The sequence below is a fragment of the Berghia stephanieae genome, chromosome 1 (genome assembly GCF_034508935.2).
Source record: "Berghia stephanieae isolate SIO BIC M18660-M18661 chromosome 1, UCSD_Bste_1.3, whole genome shotgun sequence".
Classification (NCBI taxonomy): domain Eukaryota; kingdom Metazoa; phylum Mollusca; class Gastropoda; order Nudibranchia; family Aeolidiidae; genus Berghia; species Berghia stephanieae.
Window position 1 is genome coordinate 44,585,116 of NC_088360.1, and position 18,012 is coordinate 44,603,127.

The following is an 18,012-nucleotide window of genomic DNA, read 5'->3' on the forward strand; positions in this document are numbered from 1 at the left end:
TGATGTTAAGATTTTTTCTTTTTAGCACTAGACAATTTTCCTGATTCAAGAAAATCTTTTTGGGCCTTGAGTTCTAAAATACTATAGTCAGGGACGTATCGTTGACTATCCTCCTCCTCATTAGGCTGGGGAAAAACAAACACAAACTCTTAATAATATAGCAACAATGTACAAGGGTTCTTTCAGAATTAACTCTAGTACCGCATTGGGGTCAACCGGAAATAACGACCGGTTCCCAGTACTTGCCTAGCAAGTTTGAATGACGTATCTAACATATAGCGTCACTCGGGTTTGATCGCGTCATTTCTTACGTCAAAAACTAGCTTCATACTCAACCCTAACAGCTTAAATAAACTGTTTGCTGATTGGCTGAAACTAATAATATCAACCAATCAAACTTCGGCTTTTATTTCATAAAGAACACAATGGAATTTTTACTGAATCAAGGTCGGGTCTGTGTTATGTTTCTACAACTGATGCGCATGTCACTTGGAAAAGGTGTGTTACATTTAAACGACTGCGGCGTCAGTGAGGTGGGAATGGTGTGTTACATTTATACAGCGGTCGAGGATCGGGGGTTAAGAGGAAAATGGCTATAATATTCACAATTTAATCCAAAAACAATTTATATGTTGTAATGACTGGATTCCTGGGCCTTTTGTGTCACTTTAGGGTCTTGAGATACGATACCTGTAACTCCCTCGTCTCAATCTAGCAGGTACATTTTATGATACACCAGATACCGAAAATTATATTTAAAATGGTTAGAATTTCAAAAATTGAGATTTTTAGTTGGTGAGTTTATTTGGGTTTTTTTGTTTGTTTTTGTTCGTAAGTTTAACAAATAACTCTCTGCACCACTCACCCATTGACTGTATCCGTCTTTGTTCATTTGTCAGTCTCACTTCTGTCACTTTCAAAATCACTAAGCATTTTGTGTGTTGTGTTTGTGAAAAGTCTTTCTGAGAAAGTCTATTGTCATTATTACCTTATCAAAGTCCAAAATACTTCCCCTGAATCTAAACAACACACCGACTTGATGGGAAAACCTACAACTGAGTTACTATGGCTCTGTTAGTGATTGTGTAATTAGATTAGATCAAATAGCTACCTCTTTGAGGGATACTTTAACACCCCCTGGGACATGCTTTTGGAGAAGATGAACAATTAAAGGGATTTTTGTGGACGGCACATCATCTACCTAGAAATAAAAAAGGAGGAGAATATGATGTGAATCAATCAATTAACCAAACACATCTAAACAACACAAAAATAACCCAGAATAAGGGGGTGGGGTGGGGTGTGGGTGGGAGGGGGAGGATTTTTCTCTTCTATTATCAATAATAGGCTTCAACAGTCGTGACTTCACTTCCCTCTTAATGATGCATAGTAACTTAGTAACTGGTTCTAAACTATTGGAACAATGGCAGATGCCCTTATGAAATACTTCTCCGACTAGCATAAAAGTGTATCCAGAGGAGAAAACATTATAAGTCTGATCATGTTTTGACTTATATACATTTTGATCGCATGGCATGTGAAAAAGTTCTAGTCAGCATGAAGAATAAAAAGTACCGATTTTCTTTGCTTAGAACCAAGCTGCTCATTGCTGGGCGGACGTGACATCAGGCTATTGAATCCAATTCCAGTGGCTACTTTCGTTGGTGTGAGTATGCATGTGTGCGCGAAAGTGCGCACATGTGTGTGTTTGTGTTCAAAAACTATACTGCTCTTTAAATTGCCTAGAATTTTAGGATAATTTAATGTTTCAAAACTGTAAAACTATTGGTAAGCGTTCAAGTTTGAATAGCATTTTATTAATAAGGTAACAAACATTCATTCCTAACATCGACTATACAAAGAGCTCGAAAAAAATTTATTTAAAAAGTCTTAGCTAAAAAGACAGTCAAAAAATGAATGGTATATCTTTCATGTATTCAGTAGAGTAATCTAAGCACCATAAACAATAAGAGAAGTACAGTACCATATAAAGTGACTCAAGCTAATTTAAACTCTTACAAAAATACAAACAAAAAAGCAAAACATATAAATAACTTTGAAATAAAACATGATTCAAATACCAACTTACAGATACTATCCGTTCAAACTCCTGAATGTCATATTTTTCACTGACATTTGTGGACCTTGGATGAAAAAGTCTGACTTGTGTTGACTTTGATGGCATAGGCCATCTGCAAAAATAAGGGAAAACGAAAATTATGAAACAGGAGAAAATAAAGGGCGATGATAAACATGACTGATTATAAAAAGTTGACAGCGATATAACTTTTGAACAAATGTGTTGATTATTTTCCAAACAAACTGACTGCCAACAGGCAGTAGACTAACTCAATTAATCTGACTATGTGTATATTACTTTTTTACACATGTATCAGGCAGAAAGACACAAAACATTCATTTTGAAAAAAAAATTATATTAAAAGTTAAGTTGTTCATGTTGTTATTTAAAGGGTTCTTTAATTCTTAATTGTATAAAAAGAAAATGAATAACCTTGTAATATTGTTTAAAATTCATGACCATAAAATATATATTTCGGGTTTGATTTTGATGCAAGGTCCAGTACTGATTTGGCTTTTATTTTCAAATGTCAATAATTTGGGAAATCTTGAACCCAAGAACTCTAAAGTTCTAAATCATCTTATTTCATGGCGAAAATCGTCCAAGTATAAAGAAATACAAAAATGAGCAACCATCTTAGGATCAAAGTGTGGCAACAAAGCGATTATTAACATACAAAGTAAAGTGAGAGATAGATTACAAATAGAATCACAATATCAAGAACACAGTTGTTTATAGTTTTATAGTATTAATATCAAGAAATAAGTGTGTACAGTAGAATCACATAAAACGTGGATAGAGAGATGAGCAAAAAAATAATCCTCGTTATGACTGGTTAAATCCATGCATATTTGAGGAACACATTTTGAGTTGCCTGCCTTAGCAAATAAAGCAAACGACGTGACTGTGACTTCAATTCCTATAAGAAATATTACCCTGTTATAGGAATCCATGATTTATATAAACTATTTTGGCTGTAGAACAAAAAAAAATTTCCAGTTGTCGAGCTCCCATTGCATCCAGGGCTGTTGTAGCAAAATGTACTGTATTGTCCCAAGATGCCAGATCTCTTCCTTTAAAAAACTATAAAGCTCACTGCCTTATTGCTCTTTATAAGTGGACACAATTTAATAAATTGGATTCAGATACTCACGCATCATTGTCAACTTCAATCATCTTATCCATGGCATTATGTACAAATTTCGCATACGATTCTAAAATGGGGTAGTCATAACCTTTCATTTGAATGTTGATTGTCTCATATTCTGGTACATCGGGTTCAAGTTTCTGATACAAAAAACAGAGCAATAGAGATAAATAATGTGGAGCAAATAAAAGAAATGGAGAAAAAAAAATCAAACTATTGTCTAAAGCATTTGGTTTGTTAGTCGAAAGAGAAAATTAAGGTATATTATATGTGGCCCAATGTGACTAGGAGAGTCATTTGAATCTGATGAAAGAAAGAATGGCTTACACACAAATTAACATAGTACAATCCATTTAAAGTCAAAATCCTTGTCACTGTAAAAGTTTGTTGACTTTAAACCAGGCTGGCTTTATCCAAAGTTATAGGTAATCGAATTTGGGGTATTCATCTAATAAATTGTCTAATTAAGACAATTCAAACAGCTACCTCGTCTGTGATGTAGATTGAATTTCTTCGGGCTTCCCCCCCCCCCCCCCCCCCCCCCCCCCATAGCCATGAGCTTTAATACAACATAAAACATAGATAAACTGTTTTGTATCGACTTTCCCCATTCTTTCTTTTCAGTTTTATATCATCATATTATCTAATAAAAAGTTTTCACTTTTTAAAAAACAGTTTGTTTTTAATAATATGAATATCCGTTGATATGTTTGGTTGTGTGAATGTTTGCTTGTGTGTGCACTGGTTTTCACAAAACAAATCATTGTGCCTTACATAACCATATAAGAGACAATCAGCTAAATAGCAGAAAAAATGTACATACACTAAGCAATATAGATTAGAAGTCATTGCTAAATAGCGATTGTCCAAAGAAGTCCTTCAGAGCCATTAATATCATGGAACCAGTGTTTATCCCAGTTTCTAAAGTGTGAAACGGACAGTAGCAATTGCTTGCTTCCCTTTGGAGAGCACACTAGTCTATTGCAAAGTGTTTTCTGCCACTCTCTGGTGTTCAATGATCATGATAAATTCATAGAATTGCTTGATGTAAATGTTCATGTTTATTCATCTTGCTCTTGACCAACTTAGTCTAATGGCCTAAATGCTAGTTTTTTGAGATTCCCAATCACCGGGCGTGATTATTTAGAAGATAACAACTGCATTTGGTTCATTCTATGTCTGCCTCATATCAGCTAATTTTTAAGTTACATCTCACTTCTAACTTTTCAGGAAATCGGACATACCTTATTATGAATAAACAATGGTCTTAAGTCAAGTGATTCAATTAGCTTTTAAACAATGGTTAGTGTCTAATATATAGCTGGGCAAAATAAAATTAGAAATAGATATAAGTAGATATATGTAAGATTTCTTTAAGAAATTAATTTATAACTGAAGAAGATACAACAAAAGTTATTGATTGATACTCACTAAATCATTTGGCTCCCACAAACCATGCCATTTTGAGGGTGTAGAGAGGCATCTGTGATAAAAACGAAGAGGTAAAATGGTTCACAGTTTTCAAAACTATTTTGCTTGGACATGTAAGTCTATTTTTACAACTAATATTCATAAGTTGATTTTTATTTTTTACGGAATACGTTTTTTTTATGCTGAAAGAAAGGAATAACAAAAAGTAGAATACAAAAGTATTTGATAATTGACAAGTTGTAGTAGCAGTACCAGTAGTAGTAGAAGAAGTAATAGTAGTAGTAGTAGTAGTAGTAGTAGTAGTAGTAGTAGTAGTAGTAGTAGTAGTAGTAGTAGTAGTAGTAGTAGTAGTAGTAGTAGTAGTAGTAGTAGTAGTAGTAGTAGTAGTAGTAGTAGTAGTAGTAGTAGTAGTAGTCACAGTAATAGTAACATAATAATAATAAAACTTGATGTGCGGGTGGTTGGATGGGAGCATCACCCTTGAATCATATACCTATGATGTTCGCATGGGTGTACGATCCGATAGTGATGTCGTTTCTTCTTCTCTTTACTAGCCTATCCTGCTTCTTTGGTTTGTGATTGTATTTTTGACAGGGGATTTTTTTTTTTCTGTAAATCTTCTGCCTGTTTGTTCTTGGTTATTTATAATTTAGCTTATATCTTTAGGTTATGATTTTGATTTACATTTGTACTATTTTTGTTAGATTGCTTGTTTTTTTGTTTCAGCGGTCTCTCATATAACCTCATTTGTGTTGGAAGAGACCTAAAGCAATAAACAAAAAAAAAAAAAACTTGATGTTATATTTGACTAATTTTCTTTTGACATGCAAATGGTTTCTATAGCATGAAACAGACATAAGTAATTGCTTGCTCCACTTTGAATAGGATTCTAGCCAATCTCAAAGCACTTTCAAGCAGACCCTGCTACCCAATCACTGCTGGGTGGACAAGGAGGGGTGGGGGGAAAAATCATGTCTTCACCTGGGATTGATCGTCTCTTTGAGCAAGTGCTCTACCAACTGAGATATCGTGACCCCCAATAACAAATATGATAATAATAATAATAATAATAATAATAATAATAATAATAATAATAATAATAATAATAATAATAATAATACAGTTGGACTTCTCTAATGGTAAACGCCTGTCTTCATTGAAACTGCCCCCGATTTGCCAGGCATGTGAATGTTTCAGTTGTCACCCATCCCAAGCTATGGAGTACGGTACTAAAATGTCATTTATCGGATACCCCTGAAATTTACTACTAGTTAATAGTTAAGACTTTAAAACAATTTTTGTTAATTTTTTTATTTTATTATGGGTGTTTAATATACTACCATAAACATAGATTCATGTAAATCGGAAATAGAAAGTTTTTATGGTCGGTCCCCTCGACCTAGTTTTTCCCGAGTTCCACTGTATTATTATGATGTATAGAGATGTACTTGGAAATATAATAATAATAATAATAATAATAATAATAATAATAATAATAATAATAATAATAATAATAATAATAATAATAATAATAATAATAATAATAATAATAATATTTTAATAATAATGATATTAATAATATAATAATAATACTAATAATAATAATAATAATAATAATAATAATAATAATAATAATAATAATAATAATAATAATAATATTTTTAAAAATTCATGAGCTTTTCTATCACATAAATGTTAGGAATCCATGCATTTGTGTAAAAGTGTTGTTTTTTGGGGTTTTTTCAAAATCTCCTGGTGGATCCCCTGTATATACCTGGCATATTTCTTTTCTGAGTATGCAATGTCAATATCAATGTAATTTAATGTAATTTATGGACACAATACTGTATAATACAAACCAACTAAAATTGGTGGACTGTGCTTGTCATAGAATTAAAGCAAGAATAAATTATTGTGCGCTATTTATTGAAAACAATGTCTTAAATTTGCAATTTTTCCTTGCAATTTTTCCATTTTTTGCATGCAATTTTTGGAACTTTGGGTGCAATTTTTTTGGGTTTTCATTTGCAATTTTCCGCGGGGACAGACTTGACCTGGCTTTTAGCAGAGGAAAATGTTTTACACAGCAAATTCAGCCGAAAATTTCTGAGAAAATCCCAAAATCCCAGAATTCCAAGGAAGATTATCATCACTGATGACCCGTTACTTGTTAGGCCAGTGTCACATTTGAAGATAAGAAATGGTGACGTAAGCTCAGACTTGGATAAACGAATTGACCCACTAACTTTGAAATTGATAGTTATCCATGAGACAAAGTTCCCATCTCCAGAGAAAAAAAAGGCATTGTAGTAAGTGTTGACATAGACCGCTATATGGTTCACCTGTGGTTCTCATGCTTCAAGTGCATTATTTGTCTGTGTTATGACAACTTTCAATTGTGTGTTTATGCTATTTTTATTGTTCTTGCAATATTATGAAACTGTGAAATAGGGAATGTTTCAATAAAAGACAGGATCAGATAAAATTGTCCCGATTAGCCGAGGACCTTTTCCCAAATAGAAAGGTAAAATATAGAGCAAAAAATTCTATTTCCTGGGAGTTCATCCTGATTCGCTGTGTTTCCCGATTTCGAGATCCTACTACAATAATAATAACAATAATGATGATGATGATGTTCAGGTTTACCTCTGAGCATTTTGTAAATAGCTGTATTTCATCCATCTTCTTGATACTCTGTGTATGTTCCTTACATAACATCTTAGTAAAGTCATTGTAGACATCTGAAAATAAGAACCAGTAATCAATAAAAAAAATTTCTATCATATTATCTTATAAATCAGTGACAATAATGACAATTTGTCAAAAAGGAGGAAAATCTATCGGCCTGTTTTCAAGCCCAAATCTAATGTCAAAATAACATAGCTATTCATTGTTACTTAATATTACGTAATATATTACTAACTTCTAAAACACATCTATTCTAATCATTAGATACAAAGTGACTTTTTGTATATAATTTAAAAGATCGGAATGTCTGCAAACACAGTAACTTTAGGCAGTTTAGTGAGCAGCAGCAGTGGGAGTCAAATTGTGACCCAACTCGCCCATAAGAAAGTTATGACTGGAAATTGTTTGTTTGTTTTTGTTTTTAAGGGTTTTACGGCGCTTGCAACACATTTAGGTTATATCAGCGCCAGTAAAAATGAAGAAAATGGGATAGTAAAAAGTTCTAGAATTATAATTAAAGCACCCAAGAGAAAGTAAGACAAAGGGGAACTGGGAACAAATAGGGATCAGATGTAGATTCCAAGAGCATACCACAAATGTACTTAGTTTGAGATCACCTATAAGTCTCATCCGGACACAAGCACAAAATCCAACAAAGAAGAATACACTCAAATGCTTACATTATAAATTCAAAATAACAAATATAATAGTACATAACAGAGAGATGATTTACAAGAAAAAAAAATCAATCATCTCCCAAAACAATAACTATGCATTTGACTGTTTCCTCCCAGCTAGGACTCCAGCCAGGGCCAGGACAAAACCAAGTAATCTCATTCCAAGACAAAGACAGAAAGCATGTTGGAAAACAGATATAAGGGGATAGAAGACACAATATGTACCCCCCTGCCCAATATGGGAGGTCAGGAACCCCACCCAGGACTGGAAATTGCATTCGCTTTTACTAAAAGTTTTAGAGGGGTTCAATTAAAGATGCATAACTTCGTTATAATGAGGAATATCGCAGATATTTTGGTATCATTATTTTCGTTACTAACCGGGCACCTAGCCTCAGGATCTACGTACACGGTAACATTTATACAAGTAACCTTGAATCCCGCCTTTAATGGGTTAAATTGTATTGTTTGATTTTTAAAAATAACACACACACACACACATACACACACAAACACACATACAGAGCGAGGTCTATCCATAGCTTGTATTGTATTTAACTATTTTTAAAATTATATTATGTAAGTAAAAGAAAAGGGAGGCCTTCCAAAAGCTCCAAATGCTAAGGGAAACAACTCAAATATTCCCTCAACTAACCCTAAGAAAAAATAAAACCTAGTACCTTTAACTAACCCTGATGATTTAGCTTGAGATCGGATCGGAGGATTTTTTTTTCGAAGTGGCAATTCGGACCCGAGTCTGAATTGCTTCCCGTGGCAATTCGGACTCCTGACACAATGCACCTGCGAAATCACAGGAAATGTCGGAAGTGGAAGCTGGCTCGAAAGTGAAGCGTGGTAAGGTGGGTGGAAGCTGCTCGTTCTCAGTTGTCAGTTGTCAGTCCGTAGGAGGGCGAGTGAGCGAGCAAGTCACGTTTTAGAACTGCCGAAGATGACTAGATATACCTTCAAAAGCGGTGATCTATTATTCCCCTTTGTCTTCCTTTTTCTTGGGTACATTTTAATTGTAATTCTAGAACTTTTTGCTATCCAATTTCTCCATTTTTCCTGGCGCTGATATGACCTAAATGTGTTGCAAGCGCCTTAAAAAACAAAACATAGATCTAAATATTCGTGGTCTTTGGGAGATTACAATTCTTAGTCGCTATTATTAACGTTAACAATCAATTTGCCCTCGCATAGATAAAAGAGTGTCTTTGTATAATGATTGGAAGATTTATTTGATTTGCCATGAGCGTGTTGCAAAAGATACATGCATGACATATCTACATTATATATTTTGCTATTTGCGGCCGCGAAAAGTGCAGAGAAAGGAGAATAATATGACTTTGGGCATTGAGCGTTTTATTTAAAAGGCAGTATAGGTCGGGCTTTGACAAAAGGCAGTATCTTAATTCTTTTTTAATTTAAAAAAATATGCTGTTTTATTTCTATATAAAAATAGAGGCGATTCTTGGCAGCAAGCCATGCAATAGAGCCCTGCCACTGGGGTAGAGGCAGAGTACTGTCTAATACTAATATTATTAGATAATTCTTGACTAGGTGCCTATTAATAAAATAAGCACTGGTTGAATACGGAGAGAAAATGATCAACTGGTAATGAGTTGCAGGGTGGGGGGGGGGGGGGGGGGAGGGTAACCCACAAACGACCGAGGCGCTGGACGCAGGGAGAACATGGTGATACGAGATCAAAGAGAAAAAGCTGCCGGCTCGTGTGTGTGTGTGTGTGTGTGTGTGTGATTATTTTGTTTTTAATGAATTAGAGATACTCATGAGTGTGTGTGTGTTTAGGAAGACCAACACGATTTCTATAGCTGCAAACGGAATAGTAATTGAGTATTTCACTAATGATAAGTTCATCATTCGGGCGCATTGCATTGCAGTATTCCGAATCGAAGAGCTATGGAGTTATTCAGACTCGACCCTGGTTAGCCACGTAGTTCTATGTAGTTTAGACTCGAGTCCGAATTGCCACAGGAAGCAATTCAGACTCGGGTCCGAATTGCCACGGGAAGCAATTCAGACCAGGGTCCGAATTGCCAAGGGAAGCAATTCAGACTCGGGTCCGAACAGCCTTTTCCTTTTTTTTTTGTTCTATTACTATTAGGGTTAGTCATAAAATAAGTCTTAGCAAAGGTGCTAGGGTGTTTGTTTTTCCTATTAGGGTTAGCTAAAGGTACTAGCTTTATTTTTTCTTAGGGTTAGTTGAGGGAATATTTGAGTTGTTTCCCATAGCACTAGGAGCTTTCGGAAGGCCTCCCTTTTCTTCTAGAACTGAACTGACAGTACTGTAGGCTAACAACAAGATATGAAGTGAATAGAAAAGTGCCAGAAGACAATAGAGAATGAAAATTTTTCGCGGCGGTGGTGGGGTTTGAACCTGCGACCTTATTGGTACGACAACTCCGCCTGGCAGGTGAGAGCGTGGCTCTACCGTGTGAGCTATCAACGAACACAAAAATATTCGTTTCAAACTCAAAGTCATTACTAGATCCCTCTCTCACCCACTTCTTGAGACCGCCGATTCGTTCGTACACCACCATCGCGAATAATTTTGACCAGCAGTTAAGCTTAATAGCCAATATTCTCAACACAAACATATAACATAGAAACGATGGAGACATTGAGTATGCTCCGGTGTATGGGGTGAATTTTAATTCAGAAAAGTGAGTGGAGCAGGCACTTATGTTGGTAACAACAAGATATGAAGTGAATAGAAAAGTGCCAGAAGACAATAGAGAATGAAAATTTTTCGCGGCGGTGGTGGGGTTTGAACCTGCGACCTTATTGGTACGACAACTCCGCCTGGCAGGTGAGAGCGTGGCTCTACCGTGTGAGCTATCAACGAACACAAAAATATTCGTTTCAAACTCAAAGTCATTACTAGATCCCTCTCTCACCCACTTCTTGAGACCGCCGATTCGTTCGTACACCACCATCGCGAATAATTTTGACCAGCAGTTAAGCTTAATAGCCAATATTCTCAACACAAACATATAACATAGAAACGATTGAGACATTGAGTATGCTCCGGTGTATGGGGTGAATTTTTAATTCAGAAAAGTGAGTGGAGCAGGCACTTATGTTGGTAACAACAAGATATGAAGTGAATAGAAAAGTGCCAGAAGACAATAGAGAATGAAAATTTTTCGCGGCGGCGGTGGGGTTTGAACCTGCGACCTTATTGGTACGACAACTCCGCCTGGCAGGTGAGAGCGTGGCTCTACCGTGTGAGCTATCAACGAACACAAAAATATTCGTTTCAAACTCAAAGTCATTACTAGATCCCTCTCTCACCCACTTCTTGAGACCGCCGATTCGTTCGTACACCACCATCGCGAATAATTTTGACCAGCAGTTAAGCTTAATAGCCAATATTCTCAACACAAACATATAACATAGAAACGATTGAGACATTGAGTATGCTCCGGTGTATGGGGTGAATTTTTAATTCAGAAAAGTGAGTGGAGCAGGCACTTATGTTGGTAACAACAAGATATGAAGTGAATAGAAAAGTGCCAGAAGACAATAGAGAATGAAAATTTTTCGCGGCGGTGGTGGGGTTTGAACCTGTGACCTTATTGGTACGACAACTCCGCCTGGCAGGTGAGAGCGTGGCTCTACCGTGTGAGCTATCAACGAACACAAAAATATTCGTTTCAAACTCAAAGTCATTACTAGATCCCTCTCTCACCCACTTCTTGAGACCGCCGATTCGTTCGTACACCACCATCGCGAATAATTTTGACCAGCAGTTAAGCTTAATAGCCAATATTCTCAACAAAAACATATAACATAGAAACGATTGAGACATTGAGTATGCTCCGGTGTATGGGGTGAATTTTTAATTCAGAAAAGTGAGTGGAGCAGGCACTTATGTTGGTAACAACAAGATATGAAGTGAATAGAAAAGTGCCAGAAGGCAATAGAGAATGAAAATTTTTCGCGGCGGTGGTGGGGTTTGAACCTGCGACCTTATTGGTACGACAACTCCGCCTGGCAGGTGAGAGCGTGGCTCTACCGTGTGAGCTATCAACGAACACAAAAATATTCGTTTCAAACTCAAAGTCATTACTAGATCCCTCTCTCACCCACTTCTTGAGACCGCCGATTCGTTCGTACACCACCATCGCGAATAATTTTGACCAGCAGTTAAGCTTAATAGCCAATATTCTCAACACAAACATATAACATAGAAACGATTGAGACATTGAGTATGCTCCGGTGTATGGGGTGAATTTTTAATTCATAAAAGTGAGTGGAGCAGGCACTTATGTTGGTAACAACAAGATATGAAGTGAATAGAAAAGTGCCAGAAGACAATAGAGAATGAAAATTTTTCGCGGCGGTGGTGGGGTTTGAACCTGCGACCTTATTGGTACGACAACTCCGCCTGACAGGTGAGAGCGTGGCTCTACCGTGTGAGCTATCAACGAACACAAAAATATTCGTTTCAAACTCAAAGTCATTACTAGATCCCTCTCTCACCCACTTCTTGAGACCGCCGATTCGTTCGTACACCACCATCGCGAATAATTTTGACCAGCAGTTAAGCTTAATAGCCAATATTCTCAACACAAACATATAACATAGAAACGATTGAGACATTGAGTATGCTCCGGTGTATGGGGTGAATTTTTAATTCAGAAAAGTGAGTGGAGCAGGCACTTATGTTGGTAACAACAAGATATGAAGTGAATAGAAAAGTGCCAGAAAACAATAGAGAATGAAAATTTTTCGCGGCGGTGGTGGGGTTTGAACCTGAAGAAGTAATGACTTTGAGTTTGAAACGAATATTTTTGTGTTCGTTGATAGCTCACACGGTAGAGCCACGCTCTCACCTGCCAGGCGGAGTTGTCGTACCAATAAGGTCGCAGGTTCAAACCCCACCACCGCCGCGAAAAATTTTCATTCTCTATTGTCTTCTGGCACTTTTCTATTCACTTCATATCTTGTTGTTACCAACATAAGTGCCTGCTCCACTCACTTTTCTGAATTAAAAATTCACCCAGTACTGTAGGCTGTAGCGTAGGTACTGAAGGCTGTTGCGTTGTATGAATCCCTGACACGATTATATAAAAATTCGTAACTTATACCCATGAAAATTAAACGATAATATTGACTTCCACACCACTGAGCAAAAAAAAAATAACAACAACAAACAAAACATAAAACAAACAAACAATTACAAACAAACAAAAATATTTTAGTTTACCAAGAGAGACACTTTGATCCTTGAACGAGATGCCAAGGTGGTACGAGTACGGTAGTTCGAGCATTTTATAATTCCTTCTCGTTCTCTCAGTCTTATTTCGCATTTTAATAATTAAGTCTTAAACTTAAATCTAAATTCTATTCTTCCCGATTCAAAATTAGACTTTCCTCTTTGGAGATTAAACTTTAATTTAAAGACTCAAGTATGTTTATCATCGTCGTGTTATAATATATTCTGAAACTGAATTGCTGGAATTTGGATTGAGGGGGGAGTGAGAATAAAGGGAAGGGGGAAGGAGAAGAGTGAAGAGAGAAAGGGAGATTGGGGGTAAAGAGCGTCATACCTGCCATAATAATCAACCAATTGATTGTGGGCATGGCGTACTAAAAGAGTCATTATAGTAGGGCTATGATTGTGGGCAATAAAAGAAAGAAGAAGAAGAGAAGAAGAAGAAGAAGAGAAGAAGAAGAGAAGAAGAAGAAGAGAGAAGAAGAAGAAGAAGAGAAGAAGAAGAAGAAGAGAAGAAGAGAAGAAGAAGAAGAAGAGAAGAAGAAGAAGAAGAAGAGAAGAAGAAGAAGAAGAAGAAGAAGAAAGAAGAAGAAGAAGAAGAAGAAGAAGAAGAGAAGAAGAAGAAGAAGAAGAAGAAGAGAAGAAGAAGAAGGAAGAAGAAGAAGAAGAAGAAGAAGAAAAGAAGAAAAGAGAGAAGAAGAAGAAGAAGAAGAAGAGAAAGAAGAAGAAAGAAGAAGAAGAAGAAGAAGAAGAAGAAGAAGAAGAAGAAGAAGAAGAGAAGAAGAAGAAGAAGAAGAAGAAGAAGAAGAAGAAAAAGAAGAAGAAGAAGAGAAGAAGAAGAAGAAGAAGAAGAAGAAGAAGAAGAAGAAGAAGAAGAAAGAAGAAGAAGAGAAGAAGAGAAGAAGAAGAAGAAGAAGAGGAAGAAGAAGAAGAAGAAGAAGAAGAAGAAGAAGAAGAAGAAGAAGAAGAAGAAGAAGAAGAAGAAGAAGAAGAAGAAGAAGAAGAAGAAGAAGAAGAAGAAGAAGAAGAAGAAGAAGAAGAAGAAGAAGAAGAAGAAGAAGAAGAAGAAGAAGAAGAAGAAGAAGAAGAGAAGAAGAAAGAAGAAGAAGAAGAAGAAGAAGAAGAAGAAGAAGAAGAAGAAGAAGAAGAAGAAGAAGAAGAAGAAGAAGAAGAAGAAGAAGAAGAAGAGAAGAAGAGAAGAAGAAGAAGAAAGAGAAGAAGAAGAAGAAGAAGAAGAAGAAGAAGAAGAAGAAGAAGAAGAAGAAGAAGAAGAAGAAGAAGAAGAAGAGAGAAGAAGAAGAAGAAAGAAGAAGGGAAGAAGAAGAAGAAGAAGAAGAAGAAGAAGAAGAAGAAGAAGAAGAAGAAGAAGAAGAAGAAGAAGAAGAAGAAGAAGAAGAAGAAGAAGAAGAAGAAGAAGAAGAAGAAAGAAGAAGAAGAAGAAGAAGAAGAAGAAGAGAAGAAGAAGAAGAAGAAGAAGAAGAAGAAAGAAGAAGAAGAAGAAGAAGAAGAAGAAGAAGAAGAAGAAGAAGGAAGAAGAAGAAGAAGAAGAAGAAGAAGAAGAAGAAGAAGAAGAAGAAGAAGAAGAGAGAAGAAGAGAAGAAGAGAAGAAGAAGAAGAAGAAGAAGAAGAAGAAAGAAGAAGAAGAAGAAGAAGAAGAAGAAGAAAGAAGAAGAAGAAGAAGAAGAAGAAGAAGAAGAAGAAGAAGAAGAAGAAGAAGAAGAAGAAAGAAGAAGAAAGAAGAAGAAGAAGAAGAAGAAGAAGAAGAAGAAGAAGAAGAAGAAGAAGAAGAAGAAGAAGAAGAAGAAGAAGAAGAAGAAGAAGAAGAAGAGAAGAAGAAGAAGAGAAGAAGAAGAAAGAAGAAGAAGAAAGAAGAGAAGAAGAAGAAGAAGAAGAAGAAGAAGAAGAAGAAGAGAAGAAGAAGAAGAAGAAAAGAAGAAGAAGAAGAAGAAGAAGAAGAAGAAGAAGAAGAAGAAGAAGAAGAAAGAAGAAGAAGAAGAAAGAAGAAGAAGAAAAGAAGAAGAAGAAGAGAAGAAGAAGAAGAAGAAGAAGAAGAAGAAGAAGAAGAAGAAGAAGAAGAAGAAGAAGAAGAAGAAGAAGAAGAAGAAGAAGAAGAAGAAGAAGAAGAAGAAGAAGAAGAAGAAGAAGAAGAAGAAGAAGAAGAAGAAGAAGAAGAAGAAGAAGAAGAAGAAGAAGAAGAAGAAGAAGAAGAAGAAGAAGAAGAAGAAGAAGAAGAAGAAGAAGAAGAAGAAGAAGAAGAAGAAGAAGAAGAAGAAGAAGAAGAAGAAGAAGAAGAAGAAGAAGAAGAAGAAGAAGAAGAAGAAGAAGAAGAAGAAGAAGAGAAGAAGAAGAGAGAAGAAGAAGAAGAGAAGAAGAAGAGAAGAAGAGAAGAGAGAAGAAGAAGAAGAAGAAGTGCGGCTATGTGGTCTAGTGGTATGACACTCGCTTTCGGATCGGAAGGTCCTGGGTTCGAGCCTCGCGCTCGGCGCATAGTTGAGTCCTTGGAAAGGCTCTTTACTCACATTCTCTCACCGTACTCAGGTGTAAAATGAGTACCTGGCAGTTAACAGCGTTGTCTTTGTCCGAAAAATTGTAATATCGCCTAACGGGCGTTATGTCCTGTCCTACATGTTAAATGTTGCTGTTGACCAGGGACCCCTTGTAAAGCGCTTTGACCACGTTTAGTGCTATATAAAAGCTCAATTTAATTTAAATTTAATTTAAAGAAGAAGAAGAAGAAGAAGAAGAAGAAGAAGAAGAAGAAGAAGAAGAAGAAGAAGAAGAAGAAGAAGAAGAAGAAGAAGAAGAGAGAGAGAGAGAGAGAGAGAGAGAGAGAGGTGTTTACCTGAAAGTACTACTACTACTACTACTACTACTACTACTACTACTACTACTACTACTACTACTACTACTACTGGGTACTTCTGCTGCTGCTGCTACTATACTACTACTACTACTACTACTACTACTACTACTACTACTACTACTACTACTACTACTACTACTACTACTACTACTACTACTACTACTACTACTACTACTACTACTACTACTACTACTACTACTACTACTACTACTACTACTACTACTACGACGACGACGACGACGACGACGACTACTACTACTAATACTAAAATTTCTACTGTTGCTTCTGCTGCTGCTACTGCCACTGATGAGTATACTAATACCTACATTCCTTATATTTTGTATTTATTTCCAATTCCAATGTATTTATTTTCCAACAATAGTCCACACTTTATTTCATTTCACTTTCTATACTGCATTACACAGTTCCTTCCCGCCTCCCCTATTTTGACTTAGTTAATTGCGCACCTTTTATAAATTTCTATTGCTCTATTTTAATTCGTGCTTCCTCACAAAGTAGCATACAATTTCCTGCTCATCAATGTTTTTGTTTATGCATCTTAACAACGCAACTGCCACATTATCTCATTCGTCTAGTGTTTCATTCATCCTGTTTGTTCATAAAGGGGAAAACCGAAACGTCCATTTTAATCTGTTTTCGTATCTTAAACTGAAGGTTACATTCAATTTCACATTGTTATTTATTTATCTAAATTATGAATATAAAAAAAGCAAGAACAATTCAAAAAAATAATTCTATGTGATGAAACCACGTACAGAATGCATAGCAACTTAAACATTTTCGGCAATTTGTTTGTTTGTTTGTTTTTAAGGGTTTTACGGCGCTTGCAACACATTTAGGTTATATCAGCGCCCGTAAAAAGGAAGAAAATGGGATAGTAAAAAGTTCTAGAATTACAATTATAGCATCCAAGAAAAAGTAAGACAAAGGGGAACTGGGAACAAATAGGGATCAGATGTAGATTCCAAGAGCATACCATCAATGTACTTAGTTTGAGATCACCAATAAGTCTCATCTGGACACAAGCACGGCCCCCAACTAAGAGGAATACACTCAAATGCTTACATTTTAAATTATAACAAAGATGATAATACATAACAGAGATGATTTACAAGGAAAAAATAATCATCTCCCAAAACAATGACTATGCATTTGACTGTTTCCCTCCCAGCTAGGACTCCGGCCAGGGCCAGGACAAAACCAAGTAATCTCATTCCAATACAAAGACAGAAAGCATGTTGGAAAATGGATATAAGTGATAGAAGACATAGTATGTACCCCCCTGCCCACTATGGGAGGTCAGGAACCCCACCTAGTTTTCGGCAATTTAATAACGTATGTTTATAAATATAATTAAAGAAGTGTCACACTTTGTGACACAGCAGTAACGTGCCTAAAACCGGTCGCACATCTATTCGGTAACTTGTGGGATCATTATCTTTATCGTTATTTATTTCGGGAATTATCAATGAAAATACTTTGTCCTTAGCCTTAAGTAAGTCCTTCTGAGCCACGTGGGCTCATTGTAAGACAAAATTAAGTCCTTTAGAGCCTTGTAGCCAATGGTGCAAGAGTTATCCCGATTTCAATCATAGTGTGAAGAGGACAATTAACGTATTTGTTTGAAAACATTTGCACAGGACAACAGTCTATCGCAGCTTGACAGATACCCTTTTACACCTGAATGGATCGAGTGATTGGAGTAAATTTTCGTGCTCTGGGAAAGTCCAAAATTGGCTTCGGTAGGAATTGAACACAGAACCACTAAGTCCAGAGTACAACGCGCTAATCACTCGGCCATCCTGCCTCCTAAGCTTATAGACCCGGAACTTATCCATGTTTCTGTAGCGTCGAGCAGACAGA

At 36.1% G+C, this 18,012-nt stretch overlaps 1 protein-coding gene across 1 annotated transcript; it reads right to left on the reverse strand.

The window, feature by feature from the left end:
* Positions 1-13,302, reverse strand: LOC144964006 (large ribosomal subunit protein mL48-like). Its single transcript, XM_078897951.1, has 7 exons — positions 13,257-13,302; positions 7,305-7,399; positions 4,659-4,710; positions 3,234-3,367; positions 2,090-2,192; positions 1,112-1,201; positions 1-125 (listed from the first exon to the last, which is right to left on the reverse strand). The coding sequence occupies exons 2-7, from the start codon at positions 7,397-7,399 to the stop codon at positions 6-8; spliced, it is 594 nt and encodes a 197-aa protein (XP_078754077.1). The 5' UTR covers positions 13,257-13,302; the 3' UTR covers positions 1-5.
* Positions 13,303-18,012: the final 4,710 nt, after the last annotated feature.

What these genes read in the sequence shown, in the direction of transcription:
- LOC144964006 (XM_078897951.1), bottom strand. Translation starts at nt 7,399, where the DNA reads ATGTCTACAATGACTTTACTAAGATGTTATGTAAGGAACATACACAGA. An exon ending in TGTGGGAGCCAAATGATTTA is followed by an intron (nt 3,368 to 4,658) that starts GTGAGTATCAAT and finishes TTTTTGTATCAG; the next exon opens with AAACTTGAACCCGATGTACC. An exon ending in AGTTTGAACGGATAGTATCT is followed by an intron (nt 1,202 to 2,089) that starts GTAAGTTGGTAT and finishes TTTTATTTCTAG; the next exon opens with GTAGATGATGTGCCGTCCAC.